The 14724-nt window shown below is 30.7% G+C and overlaps 4 protein-coding genes across 5 annotated transcripts; 2 read left to right on the top strand and 2 right to left on the bottom strand.

Annotated features, from left to right (window-relative positions):
* Positions 1–1711: 1711 nt before the first annotated feature.
* Positions 1712–2778, bottom strand: LOC109595743 (alpha-(1,3)-fucosyltransferase C-like). Its single transcript, XM_020011163.2, has 2 exons — positions 2631–2778; positions 1712–2477 (listed from the first exon to the last, which is right to left on the bottom strand). Exon 2 carries the CDS (start codon positions 2414–2416, stop codon positions 1790–1792), a length of 627 nt encoding a protein of 208 aa, XP_019866722.2. The 5' UTR covers positions 2417–2477; positions 2631–2778; the 3' UTR covers positions 1712–1789.
* A 1977-nt stretch (positions 2779–4755) lies between these two features.
* LOC109595742 (venom carboxylesterase-6-like) lies at positions 4756–7165 on the top strand. Its single transcript, XM_049964642.1, has 11 exons — positions 4756–4878; positions 4934–5071; positions 5126–5257; positions 5406–5559; positions 5616–5801; positions 5856–6049; positions 6150–6324; positions 6380–6546; positions 6613–6739; positions 6792–6933; positions 6985–7165. The coding sequence occupies exons 1-11, from the start codon at positions 4819–4821 to the stop codon at positions 7163–7165; spliced, it is 1656 nt and encodes a 551-aa protein (XP_049820599.1). The 5' UTR covers positions 4756–4818.
* A 985-nt stretch (positions 7166–8150) lies between these two features.
* Positions 8151–10367, top strand: LOC109595752 (terpene synthase). The gene is made up of 6 exons (XM_020011171.2): positions 8151–8356; positions 8406–8560; positions 8614–8758; positions 9481–9601; positions 9651–9893; positions 9964–10367. Exons 1-6 carry the CDS (start codon positions 8285–8287, stop codon positions 10152–10154), a joined length of 927 nt encoding a protein of 308 aa, XP_019866730.1. The 5' UTR covers positions 8151–8284; the 3' UTR covers positions 10155–10367.
* A 75-nt stretch (positions 10368–10442) lies between these two features.
* Positions 10443–13999, bottom strand: LOC109595757 (periodic tryptophan protein 2 homolog). Of its 2 annotated transcripts, XM_020011177.2 has the most exons (13): positions 13907–13999; positions 13744–13856; positions 13465–13688; positions 13242–13413; positions 13000–13183; positions 12536–12944; positions 12228–12480; positions 11686–12171; positions 11486–11633; positions 11102–11423; positions 10944–11018; positions 10665–10884; positions 10443–10612 (listed from the first exon to the last, which is right to left on the bottom strand). In XM_020011177.2, exons 1-13 carry the CDS (start codon positions 13922–13924, stop codon positions 10468–10470), a joined length of 2769 nt encoding a protein of 922 aa, XP_019866736.2. In that variant the 5' UTR covers positions 13925–13999; the 3' UTR covers positions 10443–10467. The 2 variants fall into 2 exon arrangements, with proteins under 2 accessions (XP_019866736.2, XP_019866738.2); XM_020011179.2 differs by lacking the exon at positions 13907–13999 and having other exon boundaries at positions 13739–13756.
* Positions 14000–14724: the final 725 nt, after the last annotated feature.

Below are 14724 nucleotides of genomic sequence, written 5' to 3'. Positions count from 1 at the left end.
TTTAAATTTTAACAACGGACATGGATAATGAAATGTTGCATACTTAAATAAATTTCATTAAATTGCTTTAACTCCCAAAGTTTGTAGAATAAAAACAATTGAATTATTTTTATGTGATTATGTATCGCTAATTATAATTAATTAATAATAACTTTTAATTTATTTATACTTCATCTTTGTGCCATGCATCCAGACAGAAATATCATATATAGTGTGTATGATACGTATTTAAATATTTATTCTGTATTTACATCCTAACGTTATGCAACCCAGATAACACACTCACTATAAGCACGCACACATATATATTCAAATATTGAATGCATACTTATGTATGTAAATTTAATATTTATTAATACTTGAATCGTCTTACTTTCAATGAATATTATTAGAGAGCATTGAGTGAAAAAAAGGTCAAGACCGCCACCTTAGCTCCACAAGATTGCCGAGTGACCAGTGGTTTACAAAAGAAGGAAGGCCTCCTACCATGCCAACTGACTGCTTTGAGTATAGTCCAATCTTTTTACGTTTTTTTCCTAAAGTACCCCGTTTGTGTTTCCTCCCACATTCCAACGGAGTCATTAAAGACTGAAGTAGTGTAAAGGACATCTTTCAGCTGTGGAATCGAACTAAATGGTCTTCAGTGATAGCTCCCAATTTTGTAAGTCCACTCTGAGTGTTGAATACGTGAAGATTCAACTAGGAGGTTGCAAAATAATAATAGTGATTGGATCCTAACTATAATACTCTTAAAAATCGATTTTTTTAATTGGATAATGTTCGACCCCACATTGTGAGTATTATTTTAGTTTTTCCAATCACCGATTCAAAACATAATACGAAAGAAATTTCAAAATTCACCAAATCTTCCAGAGAATTTAGCTAACCTTCAGCGTCTTTGATGTAGAATGAGACGAGATACTTCTGATTATAAATTGACCACCTGACCCGATCAATGCCATGGCGAGTCAGTGAGTTCTTGAGCATCACTATTTATTTTAAAAAATGATACGGTTCAGTGCGTTTAAAATTTAATCATTAATTACTTTCTATTATCCCAAGTTGAACACGAACAATCAATAGAATCTCTCCACTGGATCTATGTCTTTATCAAATATACTCAGTATACACTAAACATCTAACTCTGTCCTAAAATTTTAATAAGCCATGTATAAAGTGGCTCAACCAAGAATAAAAAGAATATTCCTTGAGAAATTAATTAAAATCAACATTTCAATCTAAATATTTCTTTTTGAGATTTATTTTTAATAAGCTTCTTATTTAAAATTAGTTTTGTCGGATGAAGAAAACAAAAAATACATATTACATTGTATTTCAAAATAAATTTGAATTTCCTCACTAGGCGAACAAAAGACGCACTGAACGGTAAAATCTATTAACATTCGGCGATAAAATACACATTTAAAGTAGACCTCATTTCCGTCAAACCTGCCGTCAATAAATTCATATTTCCATTATCATCAGCATGACGGTAAAGATTCAATATTCCAACTGCCGTCGAAATATTCATTTAAAATTCTTTCAAAACTCGTGCACGGCTAAAAGTTATTGAGCTGGTCACATTTTCCTATTTTTATTAAAATGCCTTTATCGGGCCTCGTACTTTTCATAACTTTGATACGACAGAGTTATTTTTTAGATACATAGATAGATATATTTATTTACATTGCTTATATAAAGTTAAAATCAATTTTAAAATCCAAACTAAACTAATAAAAAACATTATTTACAAATTATGTGTTTATAAATTACAACTAATTTACATTATTTATTTATTTTTTGTTTTCTTTTTTGATATAGATGTGACAATTTCGGGCACCTTCTGACAAATTTCACCGTGCTGGCCCCTCCACCACTCTTGGATATTATTATATACTTTAGTTTTAATTGGTTGATTTAGTTTGGCACATAAATCACACATAACTTTTTTGGGGCTTTTAACTGTGTAATGTTTCTTCCATTCGAAATATTTCATGTACTCAGTTACATTATTGTCCAAATATTTTAAATAATTCACTAAATCCGGAACCGTTTCGAAGTCCATCACGTTAATAACTGAATGAGGGGGTGCCATTACATTATAATCGACGCCACCATAAACGACTGGTACTATATTATAATTTAATAAATAGAACAATTTTTCGGTAACATAATCTTGACACAATGAATTTTCAAAAGATAAATAAAACTTATATTGCCTTTCAATGTCTTTATAACACCGTTCTTGGTTACGCTTGGAACAAGATAAAGTACCACATTTGCCATATATATCGATGTCTATATACTGTTGCATTTCTCGAACCAATTTCAATCTCTTACTTGGTGCGTCATTGCAATTAGATACGAACCACGCCACTTTTTTTTGTTTTTCTTCAATCTCACTTAGTAAAGGCATTGTGTATTCCCGTTCCTGTTCGACTATTTTGCCATGATTTCTGACCAAGTCTGACTCTAGTCTGTAAATTAATGTAATGGTAATTAATGACGTATTACAAAATATATGTTTTATTGATTTATAGATTGTAGTTGTAGCGCGACGAGCAATAAAATGACAAATCGATATCTAATAGCATAGGAAAAATATTAATTAACGAATCCATTTTACTTACCTATGCGTTAAAGTCCAGTTAAAATAATTCGAAAAAGGTCCATAATTTCTTGTTCTTGAAGGTGACTCTCCATTTGCGTATATGTATACTTGATGTTCTGATCTTCGTGAAGGCTTACCATGTTGTTTAAAATTGTATACGAAACCATGATACACTGAACCATGAAACATAATTGCATCGAAAACTTCTACGGCTGTCAAATTTTTATCATTAGTGGTATAACAGTTGTTAACTAAACATCCTTCAAAAGGAGTGTGTCCCAAACCATATATAAAATCTTTTCGATAATTGAATGCTTTATGCCAATACAAAATATATTTTATTTTATTACTGTTTCTTGATTTTTCCATCAGCTGCGTGAGTTTCACATATGGATTTAAAATAAGAAATAGTCCACCAAAAGCCACTATCATAATAAACACTTTAACTTTAAACATTTTAATACTAACAATCTATTTTCTAAATATATCAGAGAGATGTATCCCATGTAATATAAAATAAGTCTAATCATAATTAAATTTTTGATTATCAGACACACTTTGAGATATTATTAGTTATGTGTTTTATCATTAACTAAATAACGATGATTCATTGCAATTTCTGACACTGGATAGACTATGGATAAAGAGATGTCCTAAATTACTTTTAAAAACGTTGAATCAAAAACAGATATTATATTATATTATAGAGGCAAATAGTTATTTATTTTAAATAAAATTTGATTTTTTTAATAATGTAACATCCAGGAACCATAATAAATATAATCATATAACATTTCCTATTTAGAATAGGATTCTCTAAACTGGACAGTTGCACTATCGCAAATTTGTAAATTGTCTTGAAGTTGGCCGTTTCCTAGTGTTTTATAGGATTTCTTATAGGTCTTCCACTTCTAATATTTCGGGTCTTCCACTTCTGTTATCTATCTATTGTTGATAAAATAACTTAACTATGTCATTAACTATGACTAAATTAAAGATGTTTATCATTCTAATAAAATTTGGTGGAGTCATACCTTTTTTCAAATAATCAAACATTCTCCAATATATAAAATGCCTAAACCATCCGAGGAAGACCGAAAAAGGTGGCGTAGTTGGTTTTAAACTGTATTGATACACCCAGCGATAGGATGAAATTGTTCAAGAAAATGGAAAAATATATTGTCATTGATATTTACGGCAAGTGCGGAACTTTAACTTGTCCCAAATCTAAAATAGGAGATTGTTTGAAGAATATTGAAAAACACTATAAATTTTATTTATCCATTGAGAACTCACTGTGTCAGGATTATGTTATTGAAAAGTTATACAATATATTACCTACGAATATAATACCAATCGTTTAGGGTGGTGTTGATTTTAATTTAGTGGCACCTCCTCACTCTGTTATTAATGTTATGGACATTAATTCAGTTCCCGACTTAGTGAATTATATTTGGACAATAATGTAACTGAATACTTGAAATATTTCGAATGTAAGAAAAATTACCAAGTCACTTCCGACAAAAAAGTTATGTGCAACTTATGTGAGAAATTAAATCAACCAATTAAAACTAAAGTGTACGATAATATTAAAAAATGGTGGCGAGGTAAACATGGAGAAATATGTCAAGATTAACCAAAAATTATCAAATCTATCCTTAATGAAACAACAAAAATCAAATAAACACTAAAATTGCTTAAACCTTAAAAGGTTACAATGTACGTAAAAAGAAACAAGATATGTGTTAAAATAAAGCTTACTGATCAATTTGAAGTAGTATCTAAATACACTTCAACACATATACGTGTATAAAATTATTCATAATTCTTTGCATTTTATTCAGTTAAAATCAAGCTATAGGTAGTATTGTTTCAAATTTAGAAAATCTTTGAATATAATGATTGTATCTATAAACTTAATTACTCGTAAATAAACCGAAATAATTATGTAAGACTTTCATCATCTATAATTATTCTATTAAAAATTATAATGCATTTGGATTGCGATATTAAAATTATTAATAATGCATATCTTATCAAAAATTACTAGTACTCTTAAGATGCTATTAATGATAATGAAAATAATATTATTTATTTATTTTAAAAATCATGACATTGCTTCTTTAATACATTTGTATTAACAAGATAATCGCAAGAGATAAACAGATGCTGAATTAGCATTCAATTTAATATAGATATATTATTGAATGAGAATGGATGGTCTCTTTAAAATTTTTACGTTAATCATAATACTTGCCAATTTAACAGTAAGTATATCCTAAAATTAAATGTTATATATGAAATCTTAATTCCGATTTATAGTGGGCGCAAGAAGTCTTCGTAAAACTACCCCAAGGTTTCATACGTGGAAGAGTCTTGGAAACATTCAACAAGGCAAAATATTACGCGTTCCAGCAAATTCCTTACGCAGATCCTCCAATTGGAGAACTAAGATTTAAAGTAAGTGTATAAGAATTTATATGATATATCATCCATTACTGAATTTTATTTCAGCCACCGACGGAGCCGTCCATGTGGCAAGGTGTTTTAAACACCACAGAAAACACGAAAATATGTTATCAAATTGGAGTTGAAGATGACCGTGAGAATGAAGATTGCCTCTATCTCAATGTTTATACACCCAAAGTAATTTTACGATAAGTATTACATTAAAAGCAAAAGCACTAGAAATTAGCATGCACAAAGTACCCTTACATGGTACTTGTATACAACCTAACCAATATATTATCATAAATATATATTTTTAATTTCTTTACTTTTAAATGTTGAATAGGAACCAGTGACCGAAGGAATTCTTCCAGTTATAGTTTACGTTCATGGTGGTGCGTTCATTATGGGCAACTCAGTTCTAGAAAGCACCGGGCCTGAATTCCTGATGGATTATAATGTGGTTGTAGTAACAGTACAATATAGATTGGGAGCATTTGGTAAAGATATAAAAATTTAAAAATCACGTTTTGATTTATTCGATTTCTTTTCTTAGGATTTCTATCAACACAAGACGAAGTTATACCTGGAAACAACGGGTTGAAAGATATTTTATTCGCATTAGAGTGGGTTAAAACCTACATCACCCTCTTTGGAGGGAACCCCAACAAGGTCACCCTAGCCGGGCAAAGTGCCGGAGCGGCCCTAGTTGGATACCATGTTATTAGCGAAAAATCAGAAGGTTTATTATAGTTATTTACAAGTAATTAATTTTTTAACACTTTAATAACTTCAGGATTATTTAGAGCTGCCATTATGGAAAGTGGCTCGGCTTTGTGCTCCTGGGCTTACCAAAGGTACTCCAGAAAGTATGCGTACCAATTGGCCTCATCAATCAACAATAATTTTACCGCAGATTCTACTTCTGAAGAACTACTCAAATTTTTACAAAGGGTTTCTCCACAAGAAATCAACAATGCCAAATTTGAAGTAAGTATACTGATCTTAATTAAATAAGTAAATAGTTATTAATATCTGTATTAAGTTCATTTAAATGGATAAAAAAATATGTCAAGAAAATAATTTTCAGGGTCCTTCGGGTCTTCAGCTTGGACAAGGTGACATTTTCGCACCTGTCATAGAAGTTAAACATGAAGGTGCTTTTATTACGCAGTTTATGCACACTCGTTTGCTTACGGGTCGTTTTAACCGTGTGCCCACATTAATCGGGGTCAACTCTGAGGAATTAATTTACTTGGCTGGAGGTACAATATCTTATCTATTACAATCATTTCCAATATCAACTGTTAATATTTATAGACATTGATGGGTTTAAGAATCAAATGCAACAATACGATGGAAACATATCATTGATTGTTAATGAGGACTATAATGTTAAATCGGAGGATTTAATACACGTTGGCAACATGATAAGAAATATTTATACTAATAGATCTTTTGCAGATGATCTTGGTGCATCAATTAGGGTAACCAATCTAAAATAAAATTTCAATTGCACTTATTTTTTATTTATGGTAAAATTCTTTTTTTAGTTTAGAAGTGATGTAAGGTATACAACAGCCATTGCGGCTCAGGCCGCCCTTCAATCCAGATATTCTGAAGTTTACTTCTATGAATTCTCTTACCACGGTTTTCTGGGCAATAATATTGTTGTTGAAGGTAAACTTTTCAATACTTTACCTATTTAGCTTCATATTATGTTATCGTTCAGGAGCTGGCAGGGTGGCACACAGTGAAGAGCTTAATTTCTTGTGGAGTAACCCCAACAACAAGGACATAACAAAGTATCCCCCTAACGACGTTATAACTCTTTTAAGAATGCTTAAATTATGGACACAATTTGCCACATATATGTAGGTAGGCATTTTTAAAAATAAACTAAAATATTTATTTTAGGTTTTTAGGAATCCCACGTCGGAAGAGATTCCACTATTACAAGATGTGGACTGGCCGGAGGTAAGCCCAACCAACTTTTCGTATCTGGAAATTGGAGAAGAATTAACAATTAAAGAGAATCCTAAGAAATACAAAGAATGGAAAGCAATTATAGATGAATTTGGAAACGGGCCATTTGACACATATTAGAATTTATCAATTAAAATTGAGAATAACAAGTTTATAGATGGAATACAATTATTAAAATAATATATTCCCTGATATTTAAAATAAATTAATTAATCAGTAGATGTTAGTTTGCCTTTATATATAAATATACATTAAGCCTTAAAATTAAAAATTATAATAATATATAAATAATAATTAAATTAAATATTTTAAATATAATTATAACAATATAAATAATAATATACTATATAAAAAATACATAATATAAAAGGATCATAAAAAACATTTCAAATTTGTGGAGAACAGAAAAAGGTATTAATTTGATTTCATTTTTATGTAGAAAAGTTTTTTGACATACAGATTTCATGGAACATCATGTATATTTTAGCACAATTATATTGCATATTAAAAAACTTTGAATTGGTATAAGCTTTGAAACATAAAGATCTATATATCTAAAAGGAAAGTTTTGCTATTCAATCCTAGATGGCAGACTGAAGTTCAGCAGCAAGTTTCCTGAGCTCAGCAGGACGTTATCAATAGTAATAAAATCATAAAAGCGACCAATTTAAAAAAACTTATTTTTATATATATATATTTTTATAAATATATTATATTTTAATAAATTTGGTAACTGATTAATAATTTTAACTGAATATCCTTAAATTATAATTAGATTTAAAAAGAAGATAATGTTTTCTATATCAAAATTTAATGAGCTTTTTTAGATTCAGTAATATTGTAAGATATTTAATATTTAACACGTACATTCCTAATTTTGCTGCGCATTCTTGTTCTTAAAATCATTTTGTTTAAATTATATATTATTTTTTCCGTTAATATTGTGAAATACCTTTATTATAAAATATACGTACCCAGCCTGTGTTTACTCTGTGTAAATATCTCTATCAGAAATACGTCACAAATTGTAGTATTTAATTCAGAATAATACGTGTAAAAAACTGCGCGCGATGTTCCATTGCATATACTGCGGTTTACCGGAACACATGCTCGCGTTTGCAATGGCACATTAATCAATCAGTCGCCGCCGAAAGTTTGTCTTGTACGGGCGTTGAAACACCGGTCCGCTTTTATTACGTTGTTGCGTTGCGATTTCTTTTTTTTTTATATACCATCAAAATGACCGAATCCAAGCAAGCCACTAATGCTTCGCTACCGTACAGCAAAACAAATGACAAACAACAAGATGAGGTTAGATCAGGTTTATCAAATGTCGTTTGCTAAATTTAAAAATTTGCAGATATTAATGGAACCATTCCAATACATAACACAAGTGCCTGGAAAAAACATTAGGGCCAAGTTGTCCATGGCCTTCAACCACTGGCTTAACATACCTGAAGAAAAGGTGGTGCAAATTAATGATATAGTACAGCTTTTGCACAATTCCAGCCTACTGTAAGTCTCTTTTTTAATCATATTTTTTTATTATTTCTTTATGATTTTTTCAGATTAGATGATATACAAGATAATTCAATCTTGAGGAGAGGTATTCCTGTGGCCCATTCAATTTATGGGGTTGCAAGCACCATTAACTGTGCCAACTATGCATCATTCATTGCCTTAGAACAGGTCATGGATTTAAATCACAGTGAAGTAAGTTGATTTTAAATGAATATTTTTATATTTAATTATTTGAACATATAAAAATTGTTTTGTGTGTGTGGAATTCATTGAATTAAACAATATTGCATTTACATATTTATCTTATAGCTAATTTTAGCAGTGTATTTTATAGAATTTCTTTCTCAGAAACTATTAAAATTATAAATGTTTAAATGTGTTTTTCATATTGTAGAGTTTAGAAATTTATAATATACAAACAAATAGACTAATTTAATAATTTTGGTTTTAAATACCCAATGTTTTAAGCATGTTTGACTTTCTATACTACTTTACTAACTGTTTATTTTAAATAGTTTTCAAATTTATTCATCTAAATTATTTATTTATCTAATTCTAATAATATTACTATTATAAACTTTTAAGGCTACTAATATAACTTTTAAGGCTATTTGTATTAAAACATTACATTTTAAAGTTTCCCAAAAATTTTTAAAAGCTATTTCTATTCAAACGGTAATGTTTCCCGAATTTATTTTGATTTCAAGTATCTTAATTATGTTAATTTATTACTGAAAAACATTTTAAATACTCAATGTTTAATGCATGTCCTTCTATACTATATCTTAATTATGTGATTAAATTTTGTTTTTTAGATTTCCATTACTTTAGTTTTTTATTATTAACATATTCCGTGTTTTTTTTTAGCAATTTAAAGTTGTTTAACATTTAATATTAGTTTAAATGATTTTCAGGCAGTAGGTATAACTCTCCAACAAATTTTAGAACTATACAGAGGTCAAGGTATGGAAATCTACTGGAGGGACAATTTTACATGTCCCACAGAAGAAGAATACAACCAAATGGTTATAAGAAGTATGTTGACATCCAATTTCTTAATTTATATTACAATATTTATTTTTAGAAACTGGTGGTCTTTTTATGTTAGCAATAAGATTAATGCAACTGTTTAGTGATAACAAAGACGACTATACAAAATTAGCTGCTACTTTGGGATTGTACTTTCAAATTCGAGATGACTATATGAATTTGGTGTCAAAGGATTACATGAAGCACAAAAGCTATTGTGAAGATCTCACAGAAGGAAAATTTAGTTTCCCTATCATCCACGCCATCAAAACATACCCAAATGACAACCAAGTAATGCGTATCCTTTTAACTATTAAGCATCAATCTCTTAATTTAAAACTAAAATGTTTTCCTTAAAGAAATTATAGATATTCTCAAACAGAGAACGAAAGAAATCGAGGTAAAAAAGTACTGTGTATCCTTGCTGGAGAAATTCGGTAGTTTTGAGTACACAAGGAACAAATTGACTGAACTGGAGAATGAAGCACGGGAAGAAGTTGCGCGATTAGGCGAAAATCCCCACATGCTGGAATTCTTAAATTCATTGGCACAATTTTAAGGTTCCACATGGAATGTATATTTTTTTACGCTGTTTGTAATTTTTCTACTTTACGTGTTAATTGTATAAATTGTATTATTAATTGTTTATTAAATTGGATGGAACTGACTTTATTATGTGTTAAATATTTTATGATTATGAATATAATACTTCATTTATTGTTTTGTCATTGTTGAAATTTGCTACTATTTAATAAAATTATTTATCTAAAGACGAGTTTTGTTTTAGTTTCTTGGAATAAATTTAATTTCTACCTAATTACTTTATGTAATTGACAATATACATTAGTAGTCAATATAAAACTTTATTTGTATCAATTGTCATCGAAATTACTAACAAATTCATCACCACTCTCCTCATCTTTTTCACTGTCCAAATCCATTTTCTCCTCGGGTTTTTTGCTCGCGATTTCACCTAACCGTGAGATGTACTGAAGGGTGTACTTATTGTAATCACATCTAAAACAAATTTAACACTTTTAACCACGAATTACACTTATATTACACTTACATTTTTGATATTTGTTCCTGTTTTCTCAACAAACTCTTTTCCAAAGCCAATAGAGCTGGTAAATTCTTTTGTGATCGTATATTGGGGCCATGAATTGTTAGAATGTTTTGTGCCCATAGTAAGTAATATTCAAAATGTCTTGAACTATCCAAAGCACTGGAAATAATCACCAGCAAACGTTCCACATACTTTATGCTTAGACTTGATACAATTAACTCAACTAAAATAATGTAACAAAAGATTATTATAAGTGACATTAATTAAAAAAAAACTACTTACTGTCTTTTGTTGGAATGCTTTCAATAACCTCCTGTAACAGGCCAGCTTCATTTAATTTCATTGCCATCATTAAACCTAAAACACCATTAATGTTAGTGAATTAATAAGTTCAATAAATTTATATATTAAGTATTATATACTTTCCAAAAATCACTCACCATTAGTGTGATCTCCATTTTCAATAGCCTGTCTAACTGCTTTTGGTGTGATGCCCATTTGTAAATCCCACGGATCAAATACCAAACCGGAACAGAGGGAATAAATCATTAACCCTTCAGTGGTTGCCGCTACCCACTGTTGGCCCGTCGGTGAGAATTGCAGCGAGAAAACTCGTACTTCAGGTTTAAATATTCGACTCGCCATATCACCTTTCCTCACACCCGGCAATCTGATCGCTACGTTTCCACCTTCGCGTTCTTCACGCTCCTCCACCAAAGCCACGTTCCCATATTCCGTCATTTTTCTACGGTTTATGAAGTCCTGCGGTGCACATAAATAATTACATAATTATGTATTACTATTTTTAAATCTATTCTACTTACATCTACAGCATCCAGAGATCGATTTTGGGTGATCTCAAATTTTTTCACCAGCAGACGTTCCTTGACGTTATAAATACAGACATTTTTCGACTGGCCTCCAGCTAAAATACATTCTCCATCCGCAGAATAACACAGACTAGTAAACGCTCTAAAACAAACAAATTACAAAATGTCCAAATGTGGAAGAAACAACAATTTACTTTGCTTTCAGAGACTGTTTGGCTGTAACCAAATCTGCGTCAGAAATGCCACTACCCAAGTCGTTGCGACCCTCAATACTGCACAACTGTTCAGCTGTTTTTACATTGAAAATAGAAATGTTGCCTTCAAGAGTGGCGACAGCCACTTCTAAGCCATCTGGTTTGAACACCACGCACAGTCCGTCAGTGGTTAATTCGATTGTCTCATGAGCAGAGCCTTTCTCTATCGCATCCCAGATGCGCAAAGTTTTGTCCCAAGACACTGACGCTAATATTGAGCTTGTTGGAACTTGCGTAAAGCACACGGAAGACACAGGTCCCTCATGACCAGCTAAAATTTCTAAGAGTCTTCCAGTTTTTACAGACCACAAGTAAATCTCAAATACATCTTGTCCACCAGCAGCAACAAATTCTCCACTGCTATCAACAGCAACACACGAAAACTGTACCGGTCGAGGAGACGTGAAGGTTTTAAAATTTCGATACCTGTATAAAATTCACAATAAAACACTTAAGAAAACAGTAACAACTCAAAACCTCACCTGATTACATCATAAGCCCTGACAGAACCATCAACAGAAGCAGACACAACAAACTTTCTAGTTTGGCTAAAAGTGATTGCACTGATAGCATTTGAATGTTCAGTAAATGTAACAAAACAGAAACCAGAATACACATTCCATAATTTAACTTTACCATCTTCACCTCCAGTTGCCAACAGCTGACCATCTGGTGAGTATGCGACACATGACATATTATTTGAATGTCCTTGTTGTTTCATAACATAAGTCTCACCTAAGGATACAAGAGGTATGTTTGCAAAATTATAAAATATACCCAGATAACTTACTTTGCCATTCCCAAACCAACAATTGTCCTAGTCCACTACAACCTAAAGCAATCCAGTCACCAGTTGAATTTATAGCAATTGAGGATATTGTTTGCTCAGATATGCTTAGAGAATGTATTAAATTCATTTCTGGAACTTCATGTATGAAAAATGATCCATTTGAAAATCCTGTTACAAGGATTTTGGATTTTTTGTGATAAGCTGCAGATGTCAAAACAGCATCTCTATTTTCTTTTCTTGCTTCATCACCCAAATAATGTCTAATAATTCGTTTATAAAATAATTTAGTTACTTCAGATGGCTGGTTTTCAACCTTCAGGTCATTTAGAGCTTTTGTTACTTCTTCTTCTGTCCTTTCTATGGATTTAAATGTGTCCACATCATCTTCTTCATCATTATTACTGGTTTTCTAAAAAAGTAATAACATTTATTATTTTAAAATGTATTTAATAATTACTAATCACCTTTCTTTTTTTGGGGGGTAAATGATCCAGTGGCATCAAATCTTTGGGTTCAATACTACATTCCCATATGCAGGCTTGCCCATTTCTTGAAATTGTTGTAATGTCATAATTATCAGCCTCAAAGAAACAACTGACAATTCTATCTGTGTGATTTCCCAATGAGCAAATTCTGAAATTAGCCCATCTAAAATAGACAACATATTAATGGGTAATTTTGCATTTGACTTTTTAATGAACATTACTTGTCAAGAGGGTACAACTTTGTAGCCATATCTTTGGAACCAACAGCTAATATTTTGGAATCAAAAGACCAATCCAAACATGTTGTTTCATCATAGGCACCATGGAAAACCCTTTCCATTATAAAAGCATTGTAATCACCAGAAAATGGACCAGGGGCCTTGAATACAAACACTAAAACCAAAATATATAGCTATAGGTCATAATATATGTTAAATAACTTACCATTATTCTCTTTACACACTGCAAAGTGTTTGCCATCTGGGCTGAATTTTACAGCTCTAACTTTCCTCTTAAATCTGTATCTGTGGACTACAGTTTGTGAAATTAAACTTATCATATGAGCCTCTCCTTCTTCATTCACGGCTAAGAGAGTAACGCCATTGGGACTTAAATCCAGGGCATTGTAATTGAATCTGCTTTCCACTGGTAGCGTTGTCGACTTATGACTAAAGAAATATTAGTAAGTAATGAATGATATGATAAAATAATTGTATACCTTACTTTTTTAAATCGAATATGGTAATTCTGTTGCCTACAGTGCTAATAACTGAGTTTCCATCAGGACTAAATATTAAGTCCCCCTTTCTATACACTGTTCCCAATAAATTGTTAAACTAAAATAAATAATATTAAAACAGAACCATTGCATAATATAAAAACATACCTTATATGAAAACTTCATATTTAACAAAAAATATTGTTAAAACAAGCCCTTATTACAATTATAATGATACAAATAACAACACGTGAAACTAGATGGTAGTAAACATAACCTACATGCTTTTGAATGTGAGGTTAACTTTCATCATCATAATAAATAAGTAATATGGGTTGCCTACGTTTACTTACACCAAACAAATAATAATCTACACCAGAAGTGGCTCCTTGATAGTCGAGCCATTTTTCAAAATTTGAAATGTTTCACGAGCTGCAGTTAAATACGTATTTAAAAGGTATGCAAAAAAGTATTAAAAATTTTTTTACAGAAATTATATTTATTGAAAACATAAATAATAGTACAAAATATGTATATTAAATTTAAATATTAAAAATTAACTCTTCCTGATAATTTTTGAATGAAAAGGGAACTGGAACATTTATTGAGAGCCACAAACAATCCTTCAAAGAGCCGCAAGTGGCTGGCGAGCCGCAGATTGCCCCCTTGGTCCTTTGAATCGTATAATTTAAATTTCCTATATTAAATAGATTTAATAGATATTTTCAATATTCTATCTTTTTCTTGCAAAATTTTTATTTGTAAAAAGCACAAACAAATTTTGTGATTCTCAAATTAACTATGGTTTAAACACCACAAAAAGAATTTTTTTCTGAAGATTTTGCTGGAATAATTGTAAGTTTGGAACATGACAATCTGAGTCAACAACAAATAGCCCAAATGTATAATGTCTCACAAACTAATAAATCGTGCTTGAAATCATTATTGACCTGGTGTAATTGTTTGCTCACAGGTTAGCCTAGGTA

Source organism: Aethina tumida, chromosome 3 (assembly GCF_024364675.1).
Source record: "Aethina tumida isolate Nest 87 chromosome 3, icAetTumi1.1, whole genome shotgun sequence".
Taxonomy (NCBI): Eukaryota; Metazoa; Arthropoda; class Insecta; order Coleoptera; family Nitidulidae; genus Aethina; species Aethina tumida.
Note: the sequence above shows the minus strand (reverse complement) of the source record. Positions and strands in the feature narration are given on the sequence as shown.

Coding starts and splice junctions, on each gene's coding strand:
- LOC109595743 (XM_020011163.2), bottom strand. CDS start 2,416: ATGCCTTTACTAAGTGAGATTGAAGAAAAACAAAAAAAAGTGGCGTGG.
- LOC109595742 (XM_049964642.1), top strand. CDS start 4,819: ATGAGAATGGATGGTCTCTTTAAAATTTTTACGTTAATCATAATACTT. Junction 5,072..5,125: donor TTGGAGAACTAAGATTTAAA/GTAAGTGTATAA, acceptor ATTTTATTTCAG/CCACCGACGGAGCCGTCCAT. Junction 5,560..5,615: donor ATATAGATTGGGAGCATTTG/GTAAAGATATAA, acceptor TTCTTTTCTTAG/GATTTCTATCAACACAAGAC.
- LOC109595752 (XM_020011171.2), top strand. CDS start 8,285: ATGACCGAATCCAAGCAAGCCACTAATGCTTCGCTACCGTACAGCAAA. Junction 8,561..8,613: donor TTGCACAATTCCAGCCTACT/GTAAGTCTCTTT, acceptor TGATTTTTTCAG/ATTAGATGATATACAAGATA. Junction 8,759..9,480: donor TGGATTTAAATCACAGTGAA/GTAAGTTGATTT, acceptor AATGATTTTCAG/GCAGTAGGTATAACTCTCCA.
- LOC109595757 (XM_020011177.2), bottom strand. Junction 13,689..13,743: donor ACCATATTCGATTTAAAAAA/GTAAGGTATACA, acceptor ATATTTCTTTAG/TCATAAGTCGACAACGCTAC. Junction 12,481..12,535: donor GTTGGTTTGGGAATGGCAAA/GTAAGTTATCTG, acceptor TTGTATCCTTAG/GTGAGACTTATGTTATGAAA.